The following is a 20,054-nucleotide window of genomic DNA, read 5'->3' on the forward strand; positions in this document are numbered from 1 at the left end:
ACGGGCAAAGCCACTTGGCCTTTGGTGTTGTCCATTTTTTTGAGGGAGACACTGGTGTCTACATGACAAGAAAGAGACAGAGGAGAAAGTGGTACAGTCAGCTGGGGGCATTAAGGCCACTGCGGCCTCAGGGCATGCCATTTCTTGAGGGGCACGAGGCCAAACTGATTCGCCACGACAGCAATGGCCTTCGTGTCCTCCTTGAAATTCCTGCCCTGATCCCTACTATAAAAACAGTTTCCATCTTTGAGACCGGCCTGCTCAACAAGGTCATTGGAATAATATTCATCTGCATGTGCAGTATGATAGATACAGCTACGAATAATATCGCATTCTCGGCGCGTAACGCTTTGAAAGGCGTTGATATTAATTTGATGTCAAGACTGGGTGTGAATAAAATCCATTACTACTGTGTGACCCACACGGCCACGATTGATAAACACTTTGAGTAATTATACGGCAACAAAACAGACGTCTGAACCTCGTCTCCCACCGTAGCACATGCTGATAAAGGCAGGAAGAGCGGAGATATCAGCACGCACGCACGCACACACACACACACACGCAGACACACGCACACATGCGCGAGCGTGCACACACACACACACACACACACACACACACACACACACACACACACACACACACACACACACACACACACACACACACACACACACACACACACACACACACACACACACACACACACACACACACACACAGAGAGAGAGAGAGCTGGAACAAAGTGTCACTTCCAGAGACAAACTAAGCTAATTAGGATTCATATACAGAACTCGCAACAAAGACAAATGGCAAAGACAAATGGCTCCGTCTTTTCAACTAAGAAAGTGAAACAAAATGCCAGAACCTTCTATATAACCTCAAACTTTAAAGAACCTGTGAAGTTCTGTGATGTTTTTGTTTTGTTTTGTTTGTTTAGGTTTCAAGGTTTAACAAGAAGAACCACCCCTGAAGAGGGAGGGTTGGGACGACTTTTACAGAAAATAACCGATCTACAAGATCTGGGTAGAGTGGCCGGGTAAGTGAACTGGAAAACCGTTAGGTTCCCAGTTCGATCCCGGGCTGGGGACTAGAGTTAGTGTCGAAGTGTCCTTGAGCAAGACGCTGAACCCCTAATTGCTCCCGATGAGCAGGTTGGTGCCTTGCATGGTTTCCTCCGCCATCGGTGTATGAATGTGTGTGTGAATGGGTTAATGGCACAATCAATGTAAAGCGCTTCGGATAGAAGCGCTATATAAATGCACCATTTACCATTTAGATTGATGTAGAGGGAAAGAAGAATGCACGAACAACTCAGGTCTGTTTTACTATAGTACGTGGTTACAGAGTGGATCCAGGGACCAGGGGTCAAATATGTGTTTAGGAGGACAAACACAACTCCTCCATGTTTCTGAGCAAATGTCAGCCGAGCGCTGAGCACTCTGTCAGTGTACTGTACATCAGAAGCGTATAGCCAGAGCTGGGCACCGCGGGGCAGCTGCCCCCCCCCAGTTGAGCCCTTAATGCCCCGCAGCTGAAAGTCTGTGTAACCACTTAGACCAGTGGTTCTCAACCAGTGGTCTGGGGACCACCAGTGGTCCTTGAGGGGGTTCCAGGTGGTTTCCCAGCTTAATGGAGAATCATCGGTAACCAAATGGACCCTTATTAGATCTTTGACTCTTTAGTGGAGCAGATTGCTGAAACGATCTTTCACTTGGTGATACAAGCACCAAATTTGGCACACAAGTGCTTCAGAACCTACTCTCTCAGAAAAGTACGAGATCCACTTGAAAAAACAATATGGCCGCCATTTTTCAAGATGGCTGCCATTCGAAGTGGTTTTAAATGGTGTTTGAACTATATTTTGATTGAATAATCCTATTTTGATGGTCTATACATCCAAATATATGTTTTTGAGTATGTGAAATCCAATTCTGCATTTACAAAATTTTAATTATTGGATATTATGATGATACAAATGCTGTGCTGTGCTGTGCTGTGCTGTGCTGTACTATACTGTACTGTGCTGTGCTGTACTGTACGGCACTGTAGGCACTGTACGGCACTGTATTATACTGTACTGCACTGTACGGCACTGTACTGTGCTTTACTGGACTGGACTGGACTGTATTATACTGGACTGTACTGTATTGGACTGTAGTACTGTACTGGACTGTACTGTATTATGCTGGACTGGACTGGACTGGACTGCACTTTGGTCATATGGAACCAAACCGTAACAGTTTGGTTCTTCTTTTAGTCCTCACATTTGCAGACACACAACTGTGTACACTTAAGCATGAAGTGGTAGCATTTGCATCGTCCTCGGGATTCAGTCTTTTAGACACATTTTGTCAACTGCTCACAAGTCTGAACAATAGGTGGAGGGATTGTCCAGACCTCTCCATCTTTTTGCCAGCCACAGTTGGCAGGGCTTTCAGTTTGCATTTTGCACACTGTTGCCTGACATGCAGTTTTCTTGCCTTTACCATGAAAAGCTGACACAACTGTCTTTCCACTGGCGTGGAAGGACAGCATGCCACTGGATTTCTTTGGGCCAACAATTACTACCATATCATGAATTGGCAATCACCTAATGGACTGACCCTGGCCAAATTATACCCACATAATTTCTAAGCCTGCACTGACTGCAACAACAAGAATATCTGTGTTGCATGCCTCAATCAACACAGACTTCATTTGTTGCTTGGCTGCATGGAGAGCATGTGTGAAGATGCTGGAGTCAGCTTCTTCGTGGTTGCAAGGACTTAAGCCTTCAAGGCTGATGAGTTTGTTTGTCTCCCGCGCTGGCACATCCTGTCAATTCAGGTGCGGCAATCTAACTACAATACTACAACAAACTAAACTTGTAGTTGAGATATATACAGGGGCTTATTAGCATTTGGGACATTAACGTATACTACAGTACAAACTACAATGAGTACACCACTACAACAGTTAGTAAACTACACCTACAGCTAGTACACTACAAGCCGACACTGAACCCCATGCTGAGTCTCACAGCAGTGATGTCACCAGTGTGCCCGGGTTGTGCTTTGACATCACTCTTATAAAAAATGACAAACCAATAGAGCTTGACCACAGCATTTCAATGAATGATCATGGATGTTTCCCTTCAACTTAATGCAATATCTGTGATCAGACAGCTTCCGAAAATGCTCATTTTGAGTCACGTAATAACCGCCATCTTGAAAACCGGCGGCCATATTGGAATTCAATTGACACTATTGAGTTCTTCCAGTCAGAATACATTCATTTTGATGTTTGGATCATTAATACATTTGTGTTCATTCAAGTTTTACTTCAAAAAACATTTATTTTGCATTTGATGAGGCGGCCATCTTGAAAACTGGCGGCCATCTTGGATTGTCAGCTGGATCTCGTACTTTTCTTAGATAGTACATCCTGGACATCATTTGTGCCAATTTTGGTGCTTGTATCACCAAGTGAAAGATTCTGATGGAATATTGACTTAATATGCCCCACTACTTGAGAGTGTGAAACCAAATGGACCCTTACGGGTCCATTTGGTTTCATTTTACGCTCTCAAGAGTTAAATTATTGTAAAAAATCTGACTTGCTTAATTTACAAGAAGTCTACACAAATGTAAAATAATTGTTATTTTGATAAATGTGTGCCTGTTGTCTCTCCTATGGTACCAACATCAATAGAGCATGGAATTGTGGACAAAATCTACAAAACGACAACAAAATATTCAAAGTTTTGGGTCTGAGAGTCTAACTCACATCAAACGGTGGTTCCGTGGCTCAAATGCCGAATAAATAATGGACCTTGATATGAAACCACTGACTTAGACCATTATTTTATACTTTGGCTACTCAAAAATAGCAGATCTACAAGCTCCTTATTTCGTTTAAAAACACAACTAAAGACCTTTCTGTTTGCTGCGCTGCCTTTGATTGAGTCACTTTTCTTTTTTCCCCCCCTTTTCTTTCTCTTCTGCACTGTAACTGTATCTGTAAAATGTTATGTTGTTGTTGAAACTATACAAATAAAAGTGCCTTGCCTACGCAGCTAGTAGAAAACACATCTATTCAGGAGAGACTCTGTGGATCCAGGCAGTTGCGTGGGCGTTGAAATGCCCTTTACCTTTTACACAGCTGACTTCTACAAAATGCCAGACAGTGTAGATGTTCAGTTTAAGGACAAGGTTCAACCAAACAGATCTAGATGTCTTGTAGAACAGTGCTTCTCAAACTTTTTCATGCATGCTGCCAAGGGCCCCCAAATTGATATATATATTTGGCCGCGGACCCCCCATCTGAAAATGTTTTGTGCCAGGGACCCCCAGAAGAGAAGATTAATGTAAAAAACAAATCTAAAATCTAAATAATTAATAATCGAGATTTTTCAAAAACATTCTTCGTGCCTCGCTGTGAGCTTGTATATCTGCTATTTTTGAATAGTATGTATAAAATATGGATAAAGTGGTTTAAATGATTGTGGTGTAGCCTATTAATCAGGGGGTTCCAGGTGGCTAAATGATGGAAGAGTTGGTAACCAAATGGACCCCTACAGATCTTTCTTGAAAGCTCTCAAGAGTTAAATTATTGTTAAACATCTGCATTACTTAATTTACAAGAAGTCTAACACAATTGAGAATGTAGAACAATTGTTGATCGACGTTTGCCTGTTATCTCTCCTATGGTACCAACATCAATACAGCATGGATTTGTGGACAAAATCTCATCCAAACGATATCAAAATATGAATACGTTTTGCGTCTGAGAGTCAAGGACCCCCAAATTGACACATATTAGCCCACGGACCCCCATTTGAAAAGATATGCCAGGGACTCAACCATTCTGATTTCTTGGGGGTCCCAGTCTACACTGTATCATCATCATCATTAGTGTTCATTTAACTCTGAGAGTGTACAAATGGAACCAAATGGACCCGTTAGGGTCCATTTGGTTCCATTTGTACACTCTCAGAGTTACAGACACATACGGGTCAATTTGGTTCCTAACTATTAATTTGGCTGGGGACCCCCTGGAACCCCCTCAAGGACCACTGGTGGTCCCCGGACCACTGGTTGAGAACCCCTGGATTTAGATCATCCAGTTGAAATCCTTGTTATGAGCAGCAGCAGTGTAAGTAGGTAGAGCAGCCAGCCGTCTGCTGGGAATCACAAGGTCCCCGGTTTGATCTCCTCCCTACAGGCTCCTTCAGTGCTTTGTGTCGCCCCATGGTTTAAGTGCCTCTGAGCAATAAGACACTTAAACTCCAACTGCTCCCTCGTCGTCTGAGCAAGCCACCGCTGGGTCAATGCGGAGAAGTATAATCTCCCTTCGGGGATCACTACTAACACATTCTCTTTTGAAGTAAGACTTCTGTTATAGACCGCTTTTAAGTCAACCCCCAGTCTCATATATATATATATTGTCTCTGTCGGGTGGAAACCTCATACTGTATATGTCCAAAACTGTTACTTTTCAGGATTCAAATTCAGAAGCGGTAAAAGTAGCAGATCTACAAGCTCGAAACGTTACGAGCTTGTAGATCTGCTACTTTTGATGCTTTTTTTTGTATGACGCTGTAGCGTGATCAAGTAGGGCGTTCATTAAAAACACACAAACAGTTACATATCTCTGCTGTCCGGCAGGAACCAGCTAAATCCAAAATGTTAATTTTTCAGGAAATGAAAAAAACAAAACAAAAATAAACAAAAATGGAGTTAGGAGGTTTTGTTTATCATTGATAAGAACAGCTAAATGGACCTCCAAGCTCACAATGAGGTTGGAGGTCAGAAGGGGGTGGAGCCTGGAGTCTGCTAAACCAGCTAACTCCACCCCCCTTTCCTGGAGTTAGCTGGTTTAGTAGTACGTTTGAGGATTCAATGGAGTTAGCTGCTTTTGTCAGAAGCACTTTTTAATACTTTTCATTGGTTCAATATCTTTTTTACCAACACACTAACGTAAAGGGTGTTCAATGGCCCTGATTTATGGAAAAAAAAACGCAAAAGCGGAAAAATTGAGTTAGCTGGTTCCTGCCGGACAGCAACGAATATATTTCTTTTTTTAACACGTATCTTCTCTTATGAAGCTCCCTGGGACAAAACATTTGGCCGTGGCCAAAACCATGTGAAATTGGGGGACCATGACATTAAAAAAAGTTTGATAACTACTAGTTTAGTTTATTAGGAGGACAAGAGCTCTTGGTAGCGTTCCACTGGCTTTGGGGAATATTTGTCAAGGCTGATGGTTTTCAATAATTCAATAAACCACCTCCAGTCCTCTCCCTTCATACCCTCTGTCTCTGTCACCAAACTATGTTCACAAGCATAACAATACAGAACAAGAGCAAGCAAGTGCGCGCGCACACACACACACGCACACTGTACTGGCCGATAGTGTGTGTTTGTGTGGTGGCGTGCGCGCGCGTGTTATTGTAGTCGATGGTGTGTGTGTGTGTGTGTGTGTGTGTGTGTGTGTGTGTGTGTGTGTGTTAGTGTAGTCGATGGTATATATGTGTGTGTGTGTGTGTGTGTGTGTGTGTGTGTGTGTGTGTGTGTGTGTGTGTGTGTGTGTGTGTGTGTGTGTGGTCGATGGTGTGCGTGTGTGTGTGTGTGTGTGTGCTTTAAGTGTCAAAACAAGAGACAGCACAGTGAATATTTCATTCCAGTATACTGCCTCACACACACACACACACACACACACACACACACACGTCACACACACACACACACACACACACACCTGTGACTCACCTGTTCAGTCAGCAGGCGTAGCTGTCTACTGCGAGGGTCCCGTTTGCAGAGGTTTTGGGCGGGGGCCACCACTGTACACACACACCGGCCGTCCGGGTCCGAGGCCGTGCTGTACACCTGCCACCCCTCCTCTGAGCCGGGGAACACGCCCTGCAGGGACACATGACACAAAATGTCAATTATATGACTGTTGGTAAACGGGCGTTTTTTTCACGCCCAGGCCGACCGGGGTGTGAAAACACTATCACCGTTTTAACCCATTAAAGACCTGAGGCCGATTCTACAAAATGCCTTCTAAACCAGTAGTTCTCAAACTTGTTTCGTGCCAAGGACGTTTAGGACATTTATATAAACTTGTCCCCGGACCCCCATTTGAAAATGTGTGCCAGGGACCACTCCCAGAACACTTTCATGCTTTTTAAAAACAAAAAATCTAAAATAGTAGATGTACAAGTGACGCATTGTGAGTTTGTAAATATGCTATTTTCTGCAAAAGCATTCCCCACCAGCTTGGCCTTGTGGTCAGAGTGTCTGCCCTGAGATTGGGAGATTGGGGTTCAATCCCTGGCTAGGTCATACCAATGACTATAATAATGGGATCCATTGCCCCCCTGCTTGACACTCCACATCAAGGGTTGAATTCAGTATCATGTGCACGCAGTGTTGATTTTGACAGCAGATTTAGTTTAAGTCATATACCGGTAGTCTTTTGAATAGAATTCCATTTAGTTTTAGTCATTTTTTTGTCATCTGAAATGTTTTAGTTTTTGTCTAGTTTTAGTCGACAAAATATCATAAGATTTTAGTCGACTAAATATACAGTTGATTTAGTCGACTAAAATCTTTTGGCGGGCCGCAATGGCATCGAAATGATTTTCACTTAGCTGCATGCCGAAAATAGCCAATCTACAAGCTCACAAGGCGTCGCACTTGTGAGCTTGTAGGCCGACTATTTTCGGTCTGTGACACCCGCACGCAGCCATGATGACTTGTCTTAGTTGTACTGGATCTCTTCTCCACTAGTCCCTCACTAACATTTTGGTCTAGTTTTTATTTGTTGACGAAATTGTCAATATATTTAGTCATAGTTTTAGTCATCATAGCTCAGTTTTTATTTTGTTTTTATTTAGTTTTCGTCAGTGAAAAGAGGTCGTCAACAGACATTTTTCGTCATAGTTTTAGTCGAAGAAACCAACACTGTGTCCGGGGGGTGTAACTTGTACATCAAGCTGTCTCACGCTACAGAAAAAGGAGATAGGCTCCTGGCCCCTAAGGGCCACATGGCTCAGCAAGGCTTACTTACTTTCCCCACAACACGGATGCTGTGGTTAAAGGTGGATGCTGAGTGGGGTTGGAGGAGGTTGAGGCGGTTCAGAGAGGAAATTGTGCGGAACAACACTGTCAGCAAGTTAGAAATGAATTGATAATAATACCCTCGTGGAGAAGGAGGATTTGAACGGCTCATGTCGAATCCGTTAAATGTTAAATAAACAAACTGCGTGGTAGATATTTCAGAAGCCATTCAAGGTCATGATTATGTCTAGTGAGTCATTTTCATAATCCTCATGAATTTAACGCATAAAGAGCGGGAACGCATCTCTGTCATTTTAGATGTCTTTGGCTATAAAACGTGAAAATGTTTCACATTTGGCCGATTCTACAAATGTTGTCTAAATCCTAACAGATTTTTGAAAAAACTTGCTATAATATCAGTGGGTTCTCAAACTGTTTCATGTCAAGGGCCCCGAAATTATATGCAATTGGCTACGGACCCCCATCCAAAAATATTTAGTTCCAGGGACCCCCCAGAAGCAACGACTTGAGTTAAAAAAAAAAATATATATATATATTCAAACATTTGCACAAAGTTTCATGATTTTTCTAAAGTAGCAGATCTACGAGCTCGTAGCGCTATGAGCTTGTAGATCTGCTATTTTTGAATAGCCAAAGAAAGCTAAAGTGACACAAATGTGCTCCCGGTCTTAATGGGTTAAAAAAGGTGAGGAGAAAACTCTCCTGCTTTTCTAAAGGACTTAATTGTTGGAGGATTTCCTTCACCTTCTGAGTATGGAAAAGACTAGATCAGGATGCAAACATTTGCAAACATTTGGGGACACTATAGAGCTCTTGAGTCTCATAGAGACCATTGGTTCTCAAGGTGGGGTCCGGGGACCCCCAGGGGTCCTTGTGGGGGTTCCCAAGCAAAATGTGTTAACACAGCATCACAGTCATTTTAACCACTTTATCCGTTTATATGTTGGTTATTCAAAAATAGCAGATATACAAGGTCACAGCGGGTCACTTTGTGCCACGCTGCGAGCTGCCATTTCTGAAAAATCTTGAAAGTGAATATTTAAATACCGGTAATAATGGGGTCCTTGACACAAACAAGTTTGAGAACCTCTGTCATAGACCATAGACAATGCAGTGCTGTTGTAATGTTGAATGGTGAGACCTTCATGGAAGTACGACGGTGTTTTTAGGACCCAAACAAACGCAGACTACAGCACTACACTTCTAAACAAAAACACTACACGGTTATCACACAAGTTCTACACTCACACACACACACAAACAAGCACAACACTGGACTACAATACATAAACGCCATGTTAAACTTACATAACCAAACTGAAGCAAACATAACCAAGACAATGAACCAGCAATGAAATGCACACTCTGGCAGTTTTTTTTAAGTCTCTGGAGCTCGTTTGCCAGTTTGGCACAGGTGGCACTTGCAGGCAACAGTGTTGCCAGATTTTGCTAGAGAAATAAGCAACCTATGCAGTCTATGAAAACAAGCATAATAGAAGCGAGTATAGGCCATATGAGCACTTTTAACTAAAAACATCAGCTATTTGAAAATAGCAGATCTACAAGCTTACAATGTGTCGCGATGCAACACTTTGTAAGCATGTAGATCTGCTATTTTCAAAAACATCTTGGAAAACACAGGGAAAATGTGGAACATTTTCGAAACATCTTTAAGCAACACAAATCTGGTACAGAGGTCCCTGGCACGAAATATTTTCAGATGGGCGTCTGTGGACCAATACATATTCATTTGGGGGTACTTGACATGAAGATGTTTGAGAATCACTGATTTAAACAAACATACAAACAAACAAATGTAAGCATCCAAATTAAAAGGTAGGGTAAGTGATATTTTTTGGTTAAAACAAAAAGTATTTTGTTTAAAGGTTAAAGCACTATATTCTGATAGTAATCAATGCTATAGAGTGTTTGTTCAGTAACAGATGTCTCCCTTTCTCTCCACTCTCCAGCTCTTTAATAAACAGAAAATACATTTTCCGGTAGGTGTCAACATCTCAGCCAATCAGGAGAAAGTACCCATTTTTAAGCTTCATTTTTATAGTGTTCTAGTTCCAATTTTGTCTGCTCATTTCTTAGTGTCATCACTTCCAATTTCACTTGTTTAATCTATATCCTGATTGAGTTCTCTATCCTGATTGGATAAAATTGGAAATGAAACTGAAACTGAAACAAAAATGCATTTTATGTTTTATAAAGAGCTGGAGAGACAAGAAGCACTATAGACTATAGCAATGAGTAGGCCTACTATCAGAATATAGAGCTATTCAACACTTATTTTAACCAAAGAAAATCACTTACCCTACCTTTAAGCAACTACACTTTAAACACAAGCCCAAAAAAACACAACCCGCAACCACCAGTATTTACAAGCAACTTCACAGAAAAACAAGCCCAAAGTCGCTTATAATAAGCGGACATGGCAACACTTGCAGGCAATCAGGGGAAGAAGGGCGTAAACAATGGGAACTGGATAGGGAGGGGAGGGGAGGGGGTGACACAGGATCAAACTGGAGGCTGTGACGGTGACACCAGTCCCTTTGTAGAAGGGATTACATGCATAATAATAATTTTTGTCCCCACTCTTTGGATTTTTTTTTTTGCACATACATGAATTATTAGTCCTCTGCATTTTCCCATCCTATAATCACTAGGAGAGTGAGCAGCCAGTGCGGCGCTCAGGGAGCAATTAGGGGTTAAGAGTCTTGCTCAGGGATACCAACACACATTGCTGACCTGGCCCTGTAATTGAACCTGGGACCACCAGGGGGGCTCTGCTGGCTCCCCAGGTGGGCTCACTATAACCACTCAGCTCTGGACGCCGCTCAGCTACGCATAGACAGGAGACCCTGCATCCACTGTACCACACATACCAGACTCTCCCTAATAATCTAACTTATCTGTCACGATGAGGTTCTGGAGGTGTAGGACTCAAATGCAGAACGACAGATACAGACTGAGCAGTGAATATTCAGGAGGCTTTATTAACAAAAACCCCACAATGGGAAAACACAAGGAACCTCTGACTTGAGGTATACACTAGAAAATATCAAAGACTGGGACAAGAACTAACCACATCAAAATACGCCGACAAACTGACAAGGGACTAAACACACAGAGGCATATATATAGACAAGGACTAACTAGACACAGGTGAACACAACAGACAATCAACATTGGGATAGGCCAGGGGACACAGGTGGAAACACTGTGAATCACAGGACTGGTTAGACAAGACAGGTACGGATAACTAAGCAGACAGGAAACACAAGGAACAATACTACACAATAAAACACAGAACACCACGGCAACAAACTACACAGAACTAAAAGACCAAAACAGAACAGGAATACAAAGTAAAAGTCCCAAAGTAATAAACACAGACAAAGTCCAAGGGCTGAGGAGCGGACCGTGACAATTATCTATCTGGCCTGAAGTCACACACTACAGAAACCGTTGCCTGGCGATGTCGATTTGCGCTGACATCGGTGGATCTCCATATATGGCCGTGTGTTTCCATAATCTGCTTGGAGATGAGAGGCTTTTAGAAGCACATCGTGCCGTTAACTTGGCTTGACGTTATGCAGCTGTCAGCTGAGGATATGAAGGAAGATATATTGGTCCTCGTCCAGAGATTGGTGGCACATCCAGACTCTTGGTGCAGTCACGACATTTATCTATGGAACCGAGTCGCCTCAACTCCTACAATTCCAAGTGCTTGTGAGTTGATTAGTCCCCATTGATTATTGTGGGGGGGTTGCTGTAATGTAGGGGTCTTCAACAGGGGGTCCGGGACCCCTAGGGGGTCATCAGAGTTACTACAGGGGGTCCGCCAAATCTTTGTGTGATAGGATTTTTTTTTTTACATTAACCACTTGAACCATAGCATCCGTTTTCTGAGGAGAACTTTAGCCAAAAATAGCCGATCTACAAGCTCACAACGCCTTGCGCTGCGAGGCGTTGTGAGCTTGTAGATCGGCTATTTTTGGCAAAGAGTTATAGGTGTAGAGGGAAAAAAGAGCAGCAAAGGTTTATCTGAAACACAATTTTATACAATATAGAGGGGGTCCCTGCTTCATCTCCCTCTCAGCTAGGGGGTCCTTGGCCTGAAAACGTTGAAGACCCCTGCTGTAATGTATTGTGACTTTGCACAATTCGCATTGTGGGCTTCCGTAGGCTCTGTCTAGTTTGTCCCTCTGTGCCTGCCGTACCTGCTGTTCCGCACCGGTCTGAATAAACACACAAGTCTGATGTAAACATGCTCGTAGATCTCAGTGCTTTTACACACTTCATAAGTATCTTACATGGTGTCAAGAACACACCGCGCAACCATGGCTTCTGCAGCGTTTGATCACCCCAAGATTGACTGGGAAGCTGCCGATTTATATCAAGAGTTTGGGAGGTTTCGCAGCCACGTTGAGTTCGTCTTCGACGGTCTCCCTCTCTGAGCTAGAAGCTAAACAACGAGCGGACTGGCTAGGAACGTGGATCGGCGAACAAGGCATGAGAAATCTACAGGACGTTAAACTGGGCCGACGGTGAGAAACAGCATCCAGTCAAAGGTTGAGAACCACTGATAATCCACACCGGCCTGTGTTTCCCCTGCCGAGGTTTCCAGCCGAGAGGTCAACTGTGTTAATTGGCCCCCGAAGCAGGCAGGAGTCCTGGCCTCCTGTAGCGACCATGGAGATACTGCAATCTCAACCTGAGGGGATAATAAACATAGACTCTGCTGGTTTCTCATGACGAGCTAAAACACCAATAAGATGGGCCCCCCGGCCCCCTGGCACTGAAGTTACCACATACTGGGGGGAGACTTCACCTCCAATACTCAAGTATTGTACTTAAGTACCATTTTGAGGTACTTTTACTTTACTGGAGTATTATACATTTTCAGTACTTTTACTTCTACTCCACTACATCTCAGAGGCAAACATTGTGCTTTTTGCTCCACTACAATTATTTGAAAATGTAGTTACTAGTTACTTTGTAGATTTTGATTATTATTACAAAACATGCAGTAACCACTTCAGCCCTATATACATCTCGGGTCATTTGAAAATAGCCGATCTACAAGCTCACAATGCGTCGCGATGCGACGCATTGAGAGCTTGTAGATCTGCTATTTTTAAAAGGGTCTTTTAAACATTTTAGAACTTGTGAAATGGGACATTCTGCATAATTAGTACTTCATACTTTTGGTATTTTAAGTACATTTTGATAACAATACTTTTGTATTTTTCAAGTAAATTTGGAATTCCAGACTCTTACTTGTAACAGTAGTATTTCTACATTGCAGTATTGATACTTTTACTTAAGTAAAACATTTGAGTACTTTTTCCACCACTGCTAATAAAGCAGAGAACAAGGTGTGCAGGCAGCGGGAGTATAATACATTCTTTCTATGAGTGTTTCTGACTAATGAGATTTACTCCCAGCACCACAAACATTTTTGAGAGAGTTAGCATGTTGATTTCTTCTGAGACAGACAGACAGACAGACAGACAGACAGACAGACAGACAGACAGACAGACACATTTATAGACAGCCGCTGATCTGTGGACTTCCCACTCAGCACTACTGCTTGCCAATACACATCGCCAAGATTGAAGTCGATTGATCGGTCGGTTCTCGCGGAGAGAACACACACACACACACCACACACACACACACACACACACACACACACACACACACACACACACACCACACACACACACACACACACACACACACACACACACACACACACACACACACACACACACACACACACACACACACACACACACACACACACACACACACACAGATTCCGTGCATTGAACAATAATGGACGTATGGCCCTCCGCTCCGGTTATGCAATACCTGTTGGACCCGTTGTCAGAGTATCCGGATTTATCCACCTGCCTGCATGTGTCCCTTTTATGCCAATACATGTATATGGACATCTCTGTATCTGTCTGTCCATGTCCCTTTTATGCCCATAATAGAGATCCTTGATGTCGTCAACATTGCGGTCGGATCGTCAGTTCTGGACAACCGATCTCCATGTATGCCTATATTTGAGAGCGTACCAGAGGACCAGAGTTTGAAGTCAGTCGGTTGGCCAGTTGGCCGGTTCTCAAGATACACAAAGGACAGATACTCGCAGACATTTGCCTAAGTTAAAGAAGTTAACTTCACATGAAAAAAAGCAGTATAGAGACACCGAGGCTGAGGCAGAGTGCAGACACTACGGGAGACAGACTGTGCAGGAAATCGATCCTGCAGGCTGACTATTGTACTGTGAGAGTGCTTGTGGAGGTGGTGGATGTCTTAACCACGGAGCAGGCAGTCGATGGCCATTAATTGGGTGTTTCTTGAATGTCACGAAAACCAAGCACAATGTTGGAACCGGAAAGTAAATGTCATCATTACAGATTGCTCCCCCCACCTACCTACACTGAGACACACACACACACACACACACACACACACACACACACACACACACACACACACACACACACACACACACACACACACACACACACACACACACACACACACACACACACACACACACACCTGTTAAAGCGTACAGGTCGGGTCCAGAGAGCTTGAATATATATTTATTTTACAACACACTCCAGGACAAGATGCTCAACTCAGCTTCAACCATTGTTCAGTAGTTCTCAAACATTTTTCATGTCATGAACCCCCAAATTGATACGTATTTGGCCACGGACCCCCCAGCTGCAAAGATTTTGTGCCAGAGACCATAAGAGAACATTCTTCGAAAATAGCCAAAGCAATAAATAGGGGTTAAAGCAGGGGTCTTCAACGTTTTCAGACCAAGGACCCCCTAGCTGAGAGAGAGATGAAGCAGGGACCCCCCACTATATTGTATAAAATTGTTTCTGATTGAACTTGTTTTTCTTTTACTTAATCTGCTCTTTTTCCCCTCTACAACTGTAGCCTACCTCTTTGCCAAAAATAGCTGATTTACAAGCTCACAACGCCTCGAGGCGTTGTGAGCTTGTAGATCTGCTATTTTTGGCTAAAGTTCTCTTAAGAATAGGGATTCTATAGGGTTCAAGTCAACTGGTTAATGTAAAAAAGAAACATCCTATCACACAAAGATTTGGCGGTCCCCCTGTAGTAACTCTGAGGAACCCCCTAGGGGTCCCGGACCCTCTGTTGAAGACCCCTGGGTTAAAGTTATTAAACTGATTTTGATGCTATATTAACCAATTTTGCTGGAGACCCCTCATGGAACCTCCTGGCGACCCCTCGGGGTCCCCCGGACCCCACTTTGAGAACCACTGTTCTATAATACAGCTTTAAGTTGTGGAGCACAAGCCACATAATGTGTACATCTCCAAATAACCTCTGAAACACTACAGTCTTATTCAGTATATGAGTGAGAGGCCAAAGGAAGTTCTTCCACGAGAGTGGTCATCAAAATCTATCCTTATCTAAACTAATGTAATCTAATGTAATCATTAACAATTTATTTCTCCATATGTGTTCCATCTGTTCCATCTGTACCGATTTTATAATGTTTCTGTGATTGAACATTATTGGAACATTTATGAATAAAAAAAAAAAAAATTTTAGGCTGGTTATCCAGCGTGTCGTGGGTTCGACTCCCGATCCCGACGACCTTTGCTGTATGTCACCCCCCCCATTTCTTGTCAGCATTATCACTGAAGTCATGCGACTGATTGATTGAATACTTTGTTAACACATAAGCTGCCATGGATGCAGATCTGCGTCCTATTAAATAAAACCGTGGGCTGTATAATCTAGAACGCAGATCTGCTTCCTATTGTTTAATTTGGTTAATAGACGATCACGCTGTTTATTTACATTCCGAGATCAGTTTCGTTTTCCACTCACCTCCGCTTCACCCGGAAGCAATTTCAGCGATTTCCGTTTCCGGTTTCTGGTTTTAGCTTGAAAAATGCGCTCTTTAGGCCAAAACACGTTTTTTCACACGGTATAAAAAACGAACAGAGAGCTCCACTTCTATTTTCTTTAGTCTGGGTGACGATCAGTCATCGGCGTCGTGTATCACAACGGTCTGAAACCCGATCGGCGATTGTCGAAAACGTCATATCCGGTTATGACGTATGGACTGTTTGAGCCTGTTTGGGGGGGGTCGAGCGAGTCAGTGAGTGATGGAGGTGTCAATTTGCTGCTCTCTGCTGGTCTATTTGTCGTATGTGTTTAAAACCGCAGCCAGACAAACTTAAATGAATTTAAATAACAAAATAACAAAACAAAAAAAACACGCAAATCGCTGGCAAGGGGGTGAGTACATTATGAATAAACTCTGGCAGTCAATGTGTTAGCAGTAAAGTACAGAGGTACAGTAACACAATAATGCTAAAAGGATAAGGGATGCATTGTGGTGGTATATATATATATATCAGGATGTATCAGACACATCAGGAGGGAACCTGCACTCACACAGAGGTGTGTGTATTTTTCCATACATTTTTTTTTCCTTGTGACCTGAATTCTTTTCACATTAAAAAAACAGAAAAAGAAAAGAAATCTCACGGCAGCACCTGAGCGCCCGCCTCGCCTCAATCCCCCCGGGGGGGCTTCACAGGAGAAGCTGCCCTACAAACCCCCCCTGACAAGGACTAACGAGAAAGCATGCCGAGGTGTTAAGCCGCTCAAACCGGGAACGCGTATACTGTGTAAAACCACTTTAAACCTATTATTTTAGACTTTGGGCTGTTCAAAAATAGCAGATCTACAAGCTCATAGCGCGGCACCGAGTGCCGCGCTATGAGCTTGTAGATCTGCTATTTTTGGAAAAATCGTTAACATTTTTGCAAATCTTTGAATATATGTATATTTTTTAAAGCTAACTTTTTTTACTCAAATCTTTGGGTAACACATAAGGGGGTCCCTGGAACAACATATTTTCAGATGGGGGTCCGTGGCCAAATGCATATCATTTTGGAGGTCCTTGACATCACACGGTTTGAGAACCACTGATATAGAAACATACGTTTTTCAGAAAACTGTTAGGATTTAGACGACATTTGTAGAATCCCCAGAAGCAAAGTTTTGAGTTAAAAATGTTCCCTTTCAAAAAATATATATTCAAAGATTTGCAAAAATACATATTTTTCAAAAAAATAGCAGATCTACAAGCTCATAGCACAGCACTTGGTGCCGTGCTATGAGCTTGTATATCTGCTATTTTTGAATAGCCAAAGTATAAAATAATGGCTATAGCTAAAATAAAAAATAACACAGATGCATTCCCGGTCTTAAAGGGTTAAGCCCCGCATTCATACCTCGTCGCACGACGGTGTCGCGTCGGTCGTAAAAAACAGCAGACCTACAAGCTCACTACGCATCACACACACGACGCCTAGTGAGCTTGTAGGTCTGCTGTTTTTCGAACAGCACGACTGTGGCGGAGCAACAAATTAGGCCTTAGAGGAGGCAGGCAGGGAGGAGGGAGAGGGAACAAAACAGAGCAGGGAGCCTTGGAAAGGTAACAACAACAACAATGCAACAAATCCATCCAATCCCTTTGGGCCGCCAAGTTGGAGGAGGTTCAGGAGGTTGAGGAGGAGGAGCGCGAGCTCACTCGCCGCCCCGAGGATTCGGGAAGGAAGGGTTCTCACAGGGTTCACAGAGATGCCAGCTCCATCGCCTGGCATCGCAGCCAAAGTGTCCTTGAGCAAGCAACACTGACCGAACCCACTGTAGCAGTGACGACAGTGCTCCTTATAGTTAGGATGATGTAAAATAGCCTGTTTCCAAGCAAATCTGCCATTGTCAAAAGAAAATGGCCCTCGGCAGATTAGGTCTGGCACCTCTCAATATGTTGAAAGGGTAGGCGGAATAAGCTATTTAGCTTCAGCCTATACCTTTTTTGGTCACAACTGTGTCATATTTATTATTGTTGTTTTATGCAAAGTGAAAGTGAATAGAGATTGGATTTGGAGGCATTTTTTTTATTTGCCTCTTGGAAATGCAGATTCAGTTTGCATGTTCTCCCCGTGTCTCCTAGGGTAGTTAATACCCTCACAAAAACATGTAATAATCCTGGTCGCTATACCGCCTCCCCCATGACAGCGGGGCTCCTGATGGAGGGGAAGGGAACTGGTTGGAATAACGTGTTCCTTCCACGTGCTACGTCCTACCAGGGAACCTCCCCCCTGTCAGGTGATAAGAAGGTCAGTTGGCTCTCATGCATTGAAGAAGGCATGAGCTCGGCCCTGGGCTCCCTAGGCTGGCGGGGGGAGTGTAGTGCCCAGGATCACTTAGATAATTGGCACCGGGTGAAAAAGGGTTACAAAATCGTGGGATAAAAAAAATAAATATATATATTTAAAAAAAAAAGGAAATACAGATTCCATACAGAGATTCCAGACTAATTCTTGGCTATATGCAAATTTTACCTTGGCCAATGCATGTTTTGTTGGTACTGGAATGTTAAATCTGTGTGTACAAATGTTAGGAGTGTGGTGATGGGGGAGGGGCTTTGAACACTTGTCGTTCGACAAAATGTTTAGGGCTCATGTGGTTACAGGGGAAGGGGAAAATGGTAACAATATGGGAAATAGTATATGTTAGCCTGGAAACCTGACGAATGACGAATGTGCAAAAAAATGAAATAGCAGTGTTATTGGTCTGGCCTTGCCAGGCTATATAGACCAAAGTCTGACGTAATTTACGCATCCTACCTGGTTCGCGGTTTTCCACCCCCGTTCTGAATCCCCATTGACGTCTTTAATATCGCGTCAAATAAGCATATCCATGCGGTTTGACTCACATGGATATGAAGCATCAACTGACGGTGAGAAAACGATAATGTTACTTCCGCCGAATTAGTTAAATCTTCGGCAGAAACAGACTGTATCAAATATGAGTGACTGACTATCATAAACGATACAGAACCTCCTCCCTGACAATATCGCCGAGACAGTTTGTTTATTTTTGGACCACAATTCTTATACGAGACGATTCTAAGATGACCCAATGTTATTCTCCATAGACACATTTACTTTACGAACCAGGGTTATGAACGAGTGACGTCAGGACTTCTTCAATAGCCTCATGCCTGTCTAACTACTTCTCCAAAGTGAGTAACACAGCCACAGCCACAACACTAAAGGGAGCGACCATGATCTGGTGACGACCCACATTTGGAACAAACATGGGGAAAATTCTCCCCACCAAAAGTATTTTATCCGAGCCAGCCATCTGCTGGCTGAATGCAGAAAAGCTGATCTCCCTCCGCCCTTTGGGAACAATGAAACGCAGACAGGAAGATGGAGGGACCGCCTGAGGGCTGTGATTAACACCTCATTCAGCTCCCTCTCATTAAGGGCTAATCACTGTTCAAACACCTCACTGTGTTACGCTGAGCCTCTGACTACTGATGAGGAAAACAGCAGAATACTGTTGCACTGGAAGCTGTCATTGTAAGGACTCCCGTCATAACTCTACAGCAAAAAAAAATTCGCACACGTTTTCAAGATTTAAAAAAAAATAGCAGATATACAGACTTTTACTTGTAACAGAGTACTTCTACATTGCAGTATTGATACTTATACTTAAGTAAAACATTTGAGTACTTTTTCCGCCACTGCCTAAAACATAATAATATTACTAATAAAAACTAATAATAATAATAATAAAGAACGAATAATACATTATTCATGACATTCAAAATAATGAATGAATATGGATTAAAGCGAGCAGTAGAGTGGCTTTACATTTCAATAATTCTTCCTTTCTTTAATTAGCAACTCTGCACCTTTTCACATCCATCTGTTCTCCTCCAATTACTCAGTGTGCGTGCGTGCGTGCGTGCGTCAGTGTGTGTGTGCGTCAGAGTGTGTGTGTGTGTGTGTGTGTGTGTGTCAGTGTGTAGGCGGTTGTACAGTACTTGCTGAACTAGCAGAGTGCCAGCAGCACCTTGCAGCTGTGTGGTCCCACCTGAGC

General features: G+C 43.0%; 1 protein-coding gene across 1 annotated transcript in view; it reads right to left on the minus strand.

Moving 5' to 3' along the window:
• LOC311061879 (noelin-2-like) overlaps window positions 1-20,054 on the minus strand; it is a gene marked incomplete at both ends in the record, with an annotated part of 62,775 nt that overhangs the window by 34,339 nt on the left and 8,382 nt on the right. Inside the window, one exon of the mRNA XM_084080582.1 lies at window positions 6,756-6,905. Within this exon, the coding sequence (XP_083936708.1) occupies window positions 6,756-6,905 (150 nt within the window). The remainder of the gene's footprint in view (window positions 1-6,755; window positions 6,906-20,054) is intronic.

This window comes from Gymnoscopelus microlampas, assembly GCF_963454915.1.
Source record: "Gymnoscopelus microlampas genome assembly, chromosome: 2".
In the NCBI taxonomy this organism is placed as follows: domain Eukaryota; kingdom Metazoa; phylum Chordata; class Actinopteri; order Myctophiformes; family Myctophidae; genus Gymnoscopelus; species Gymnoscopelus microlampas.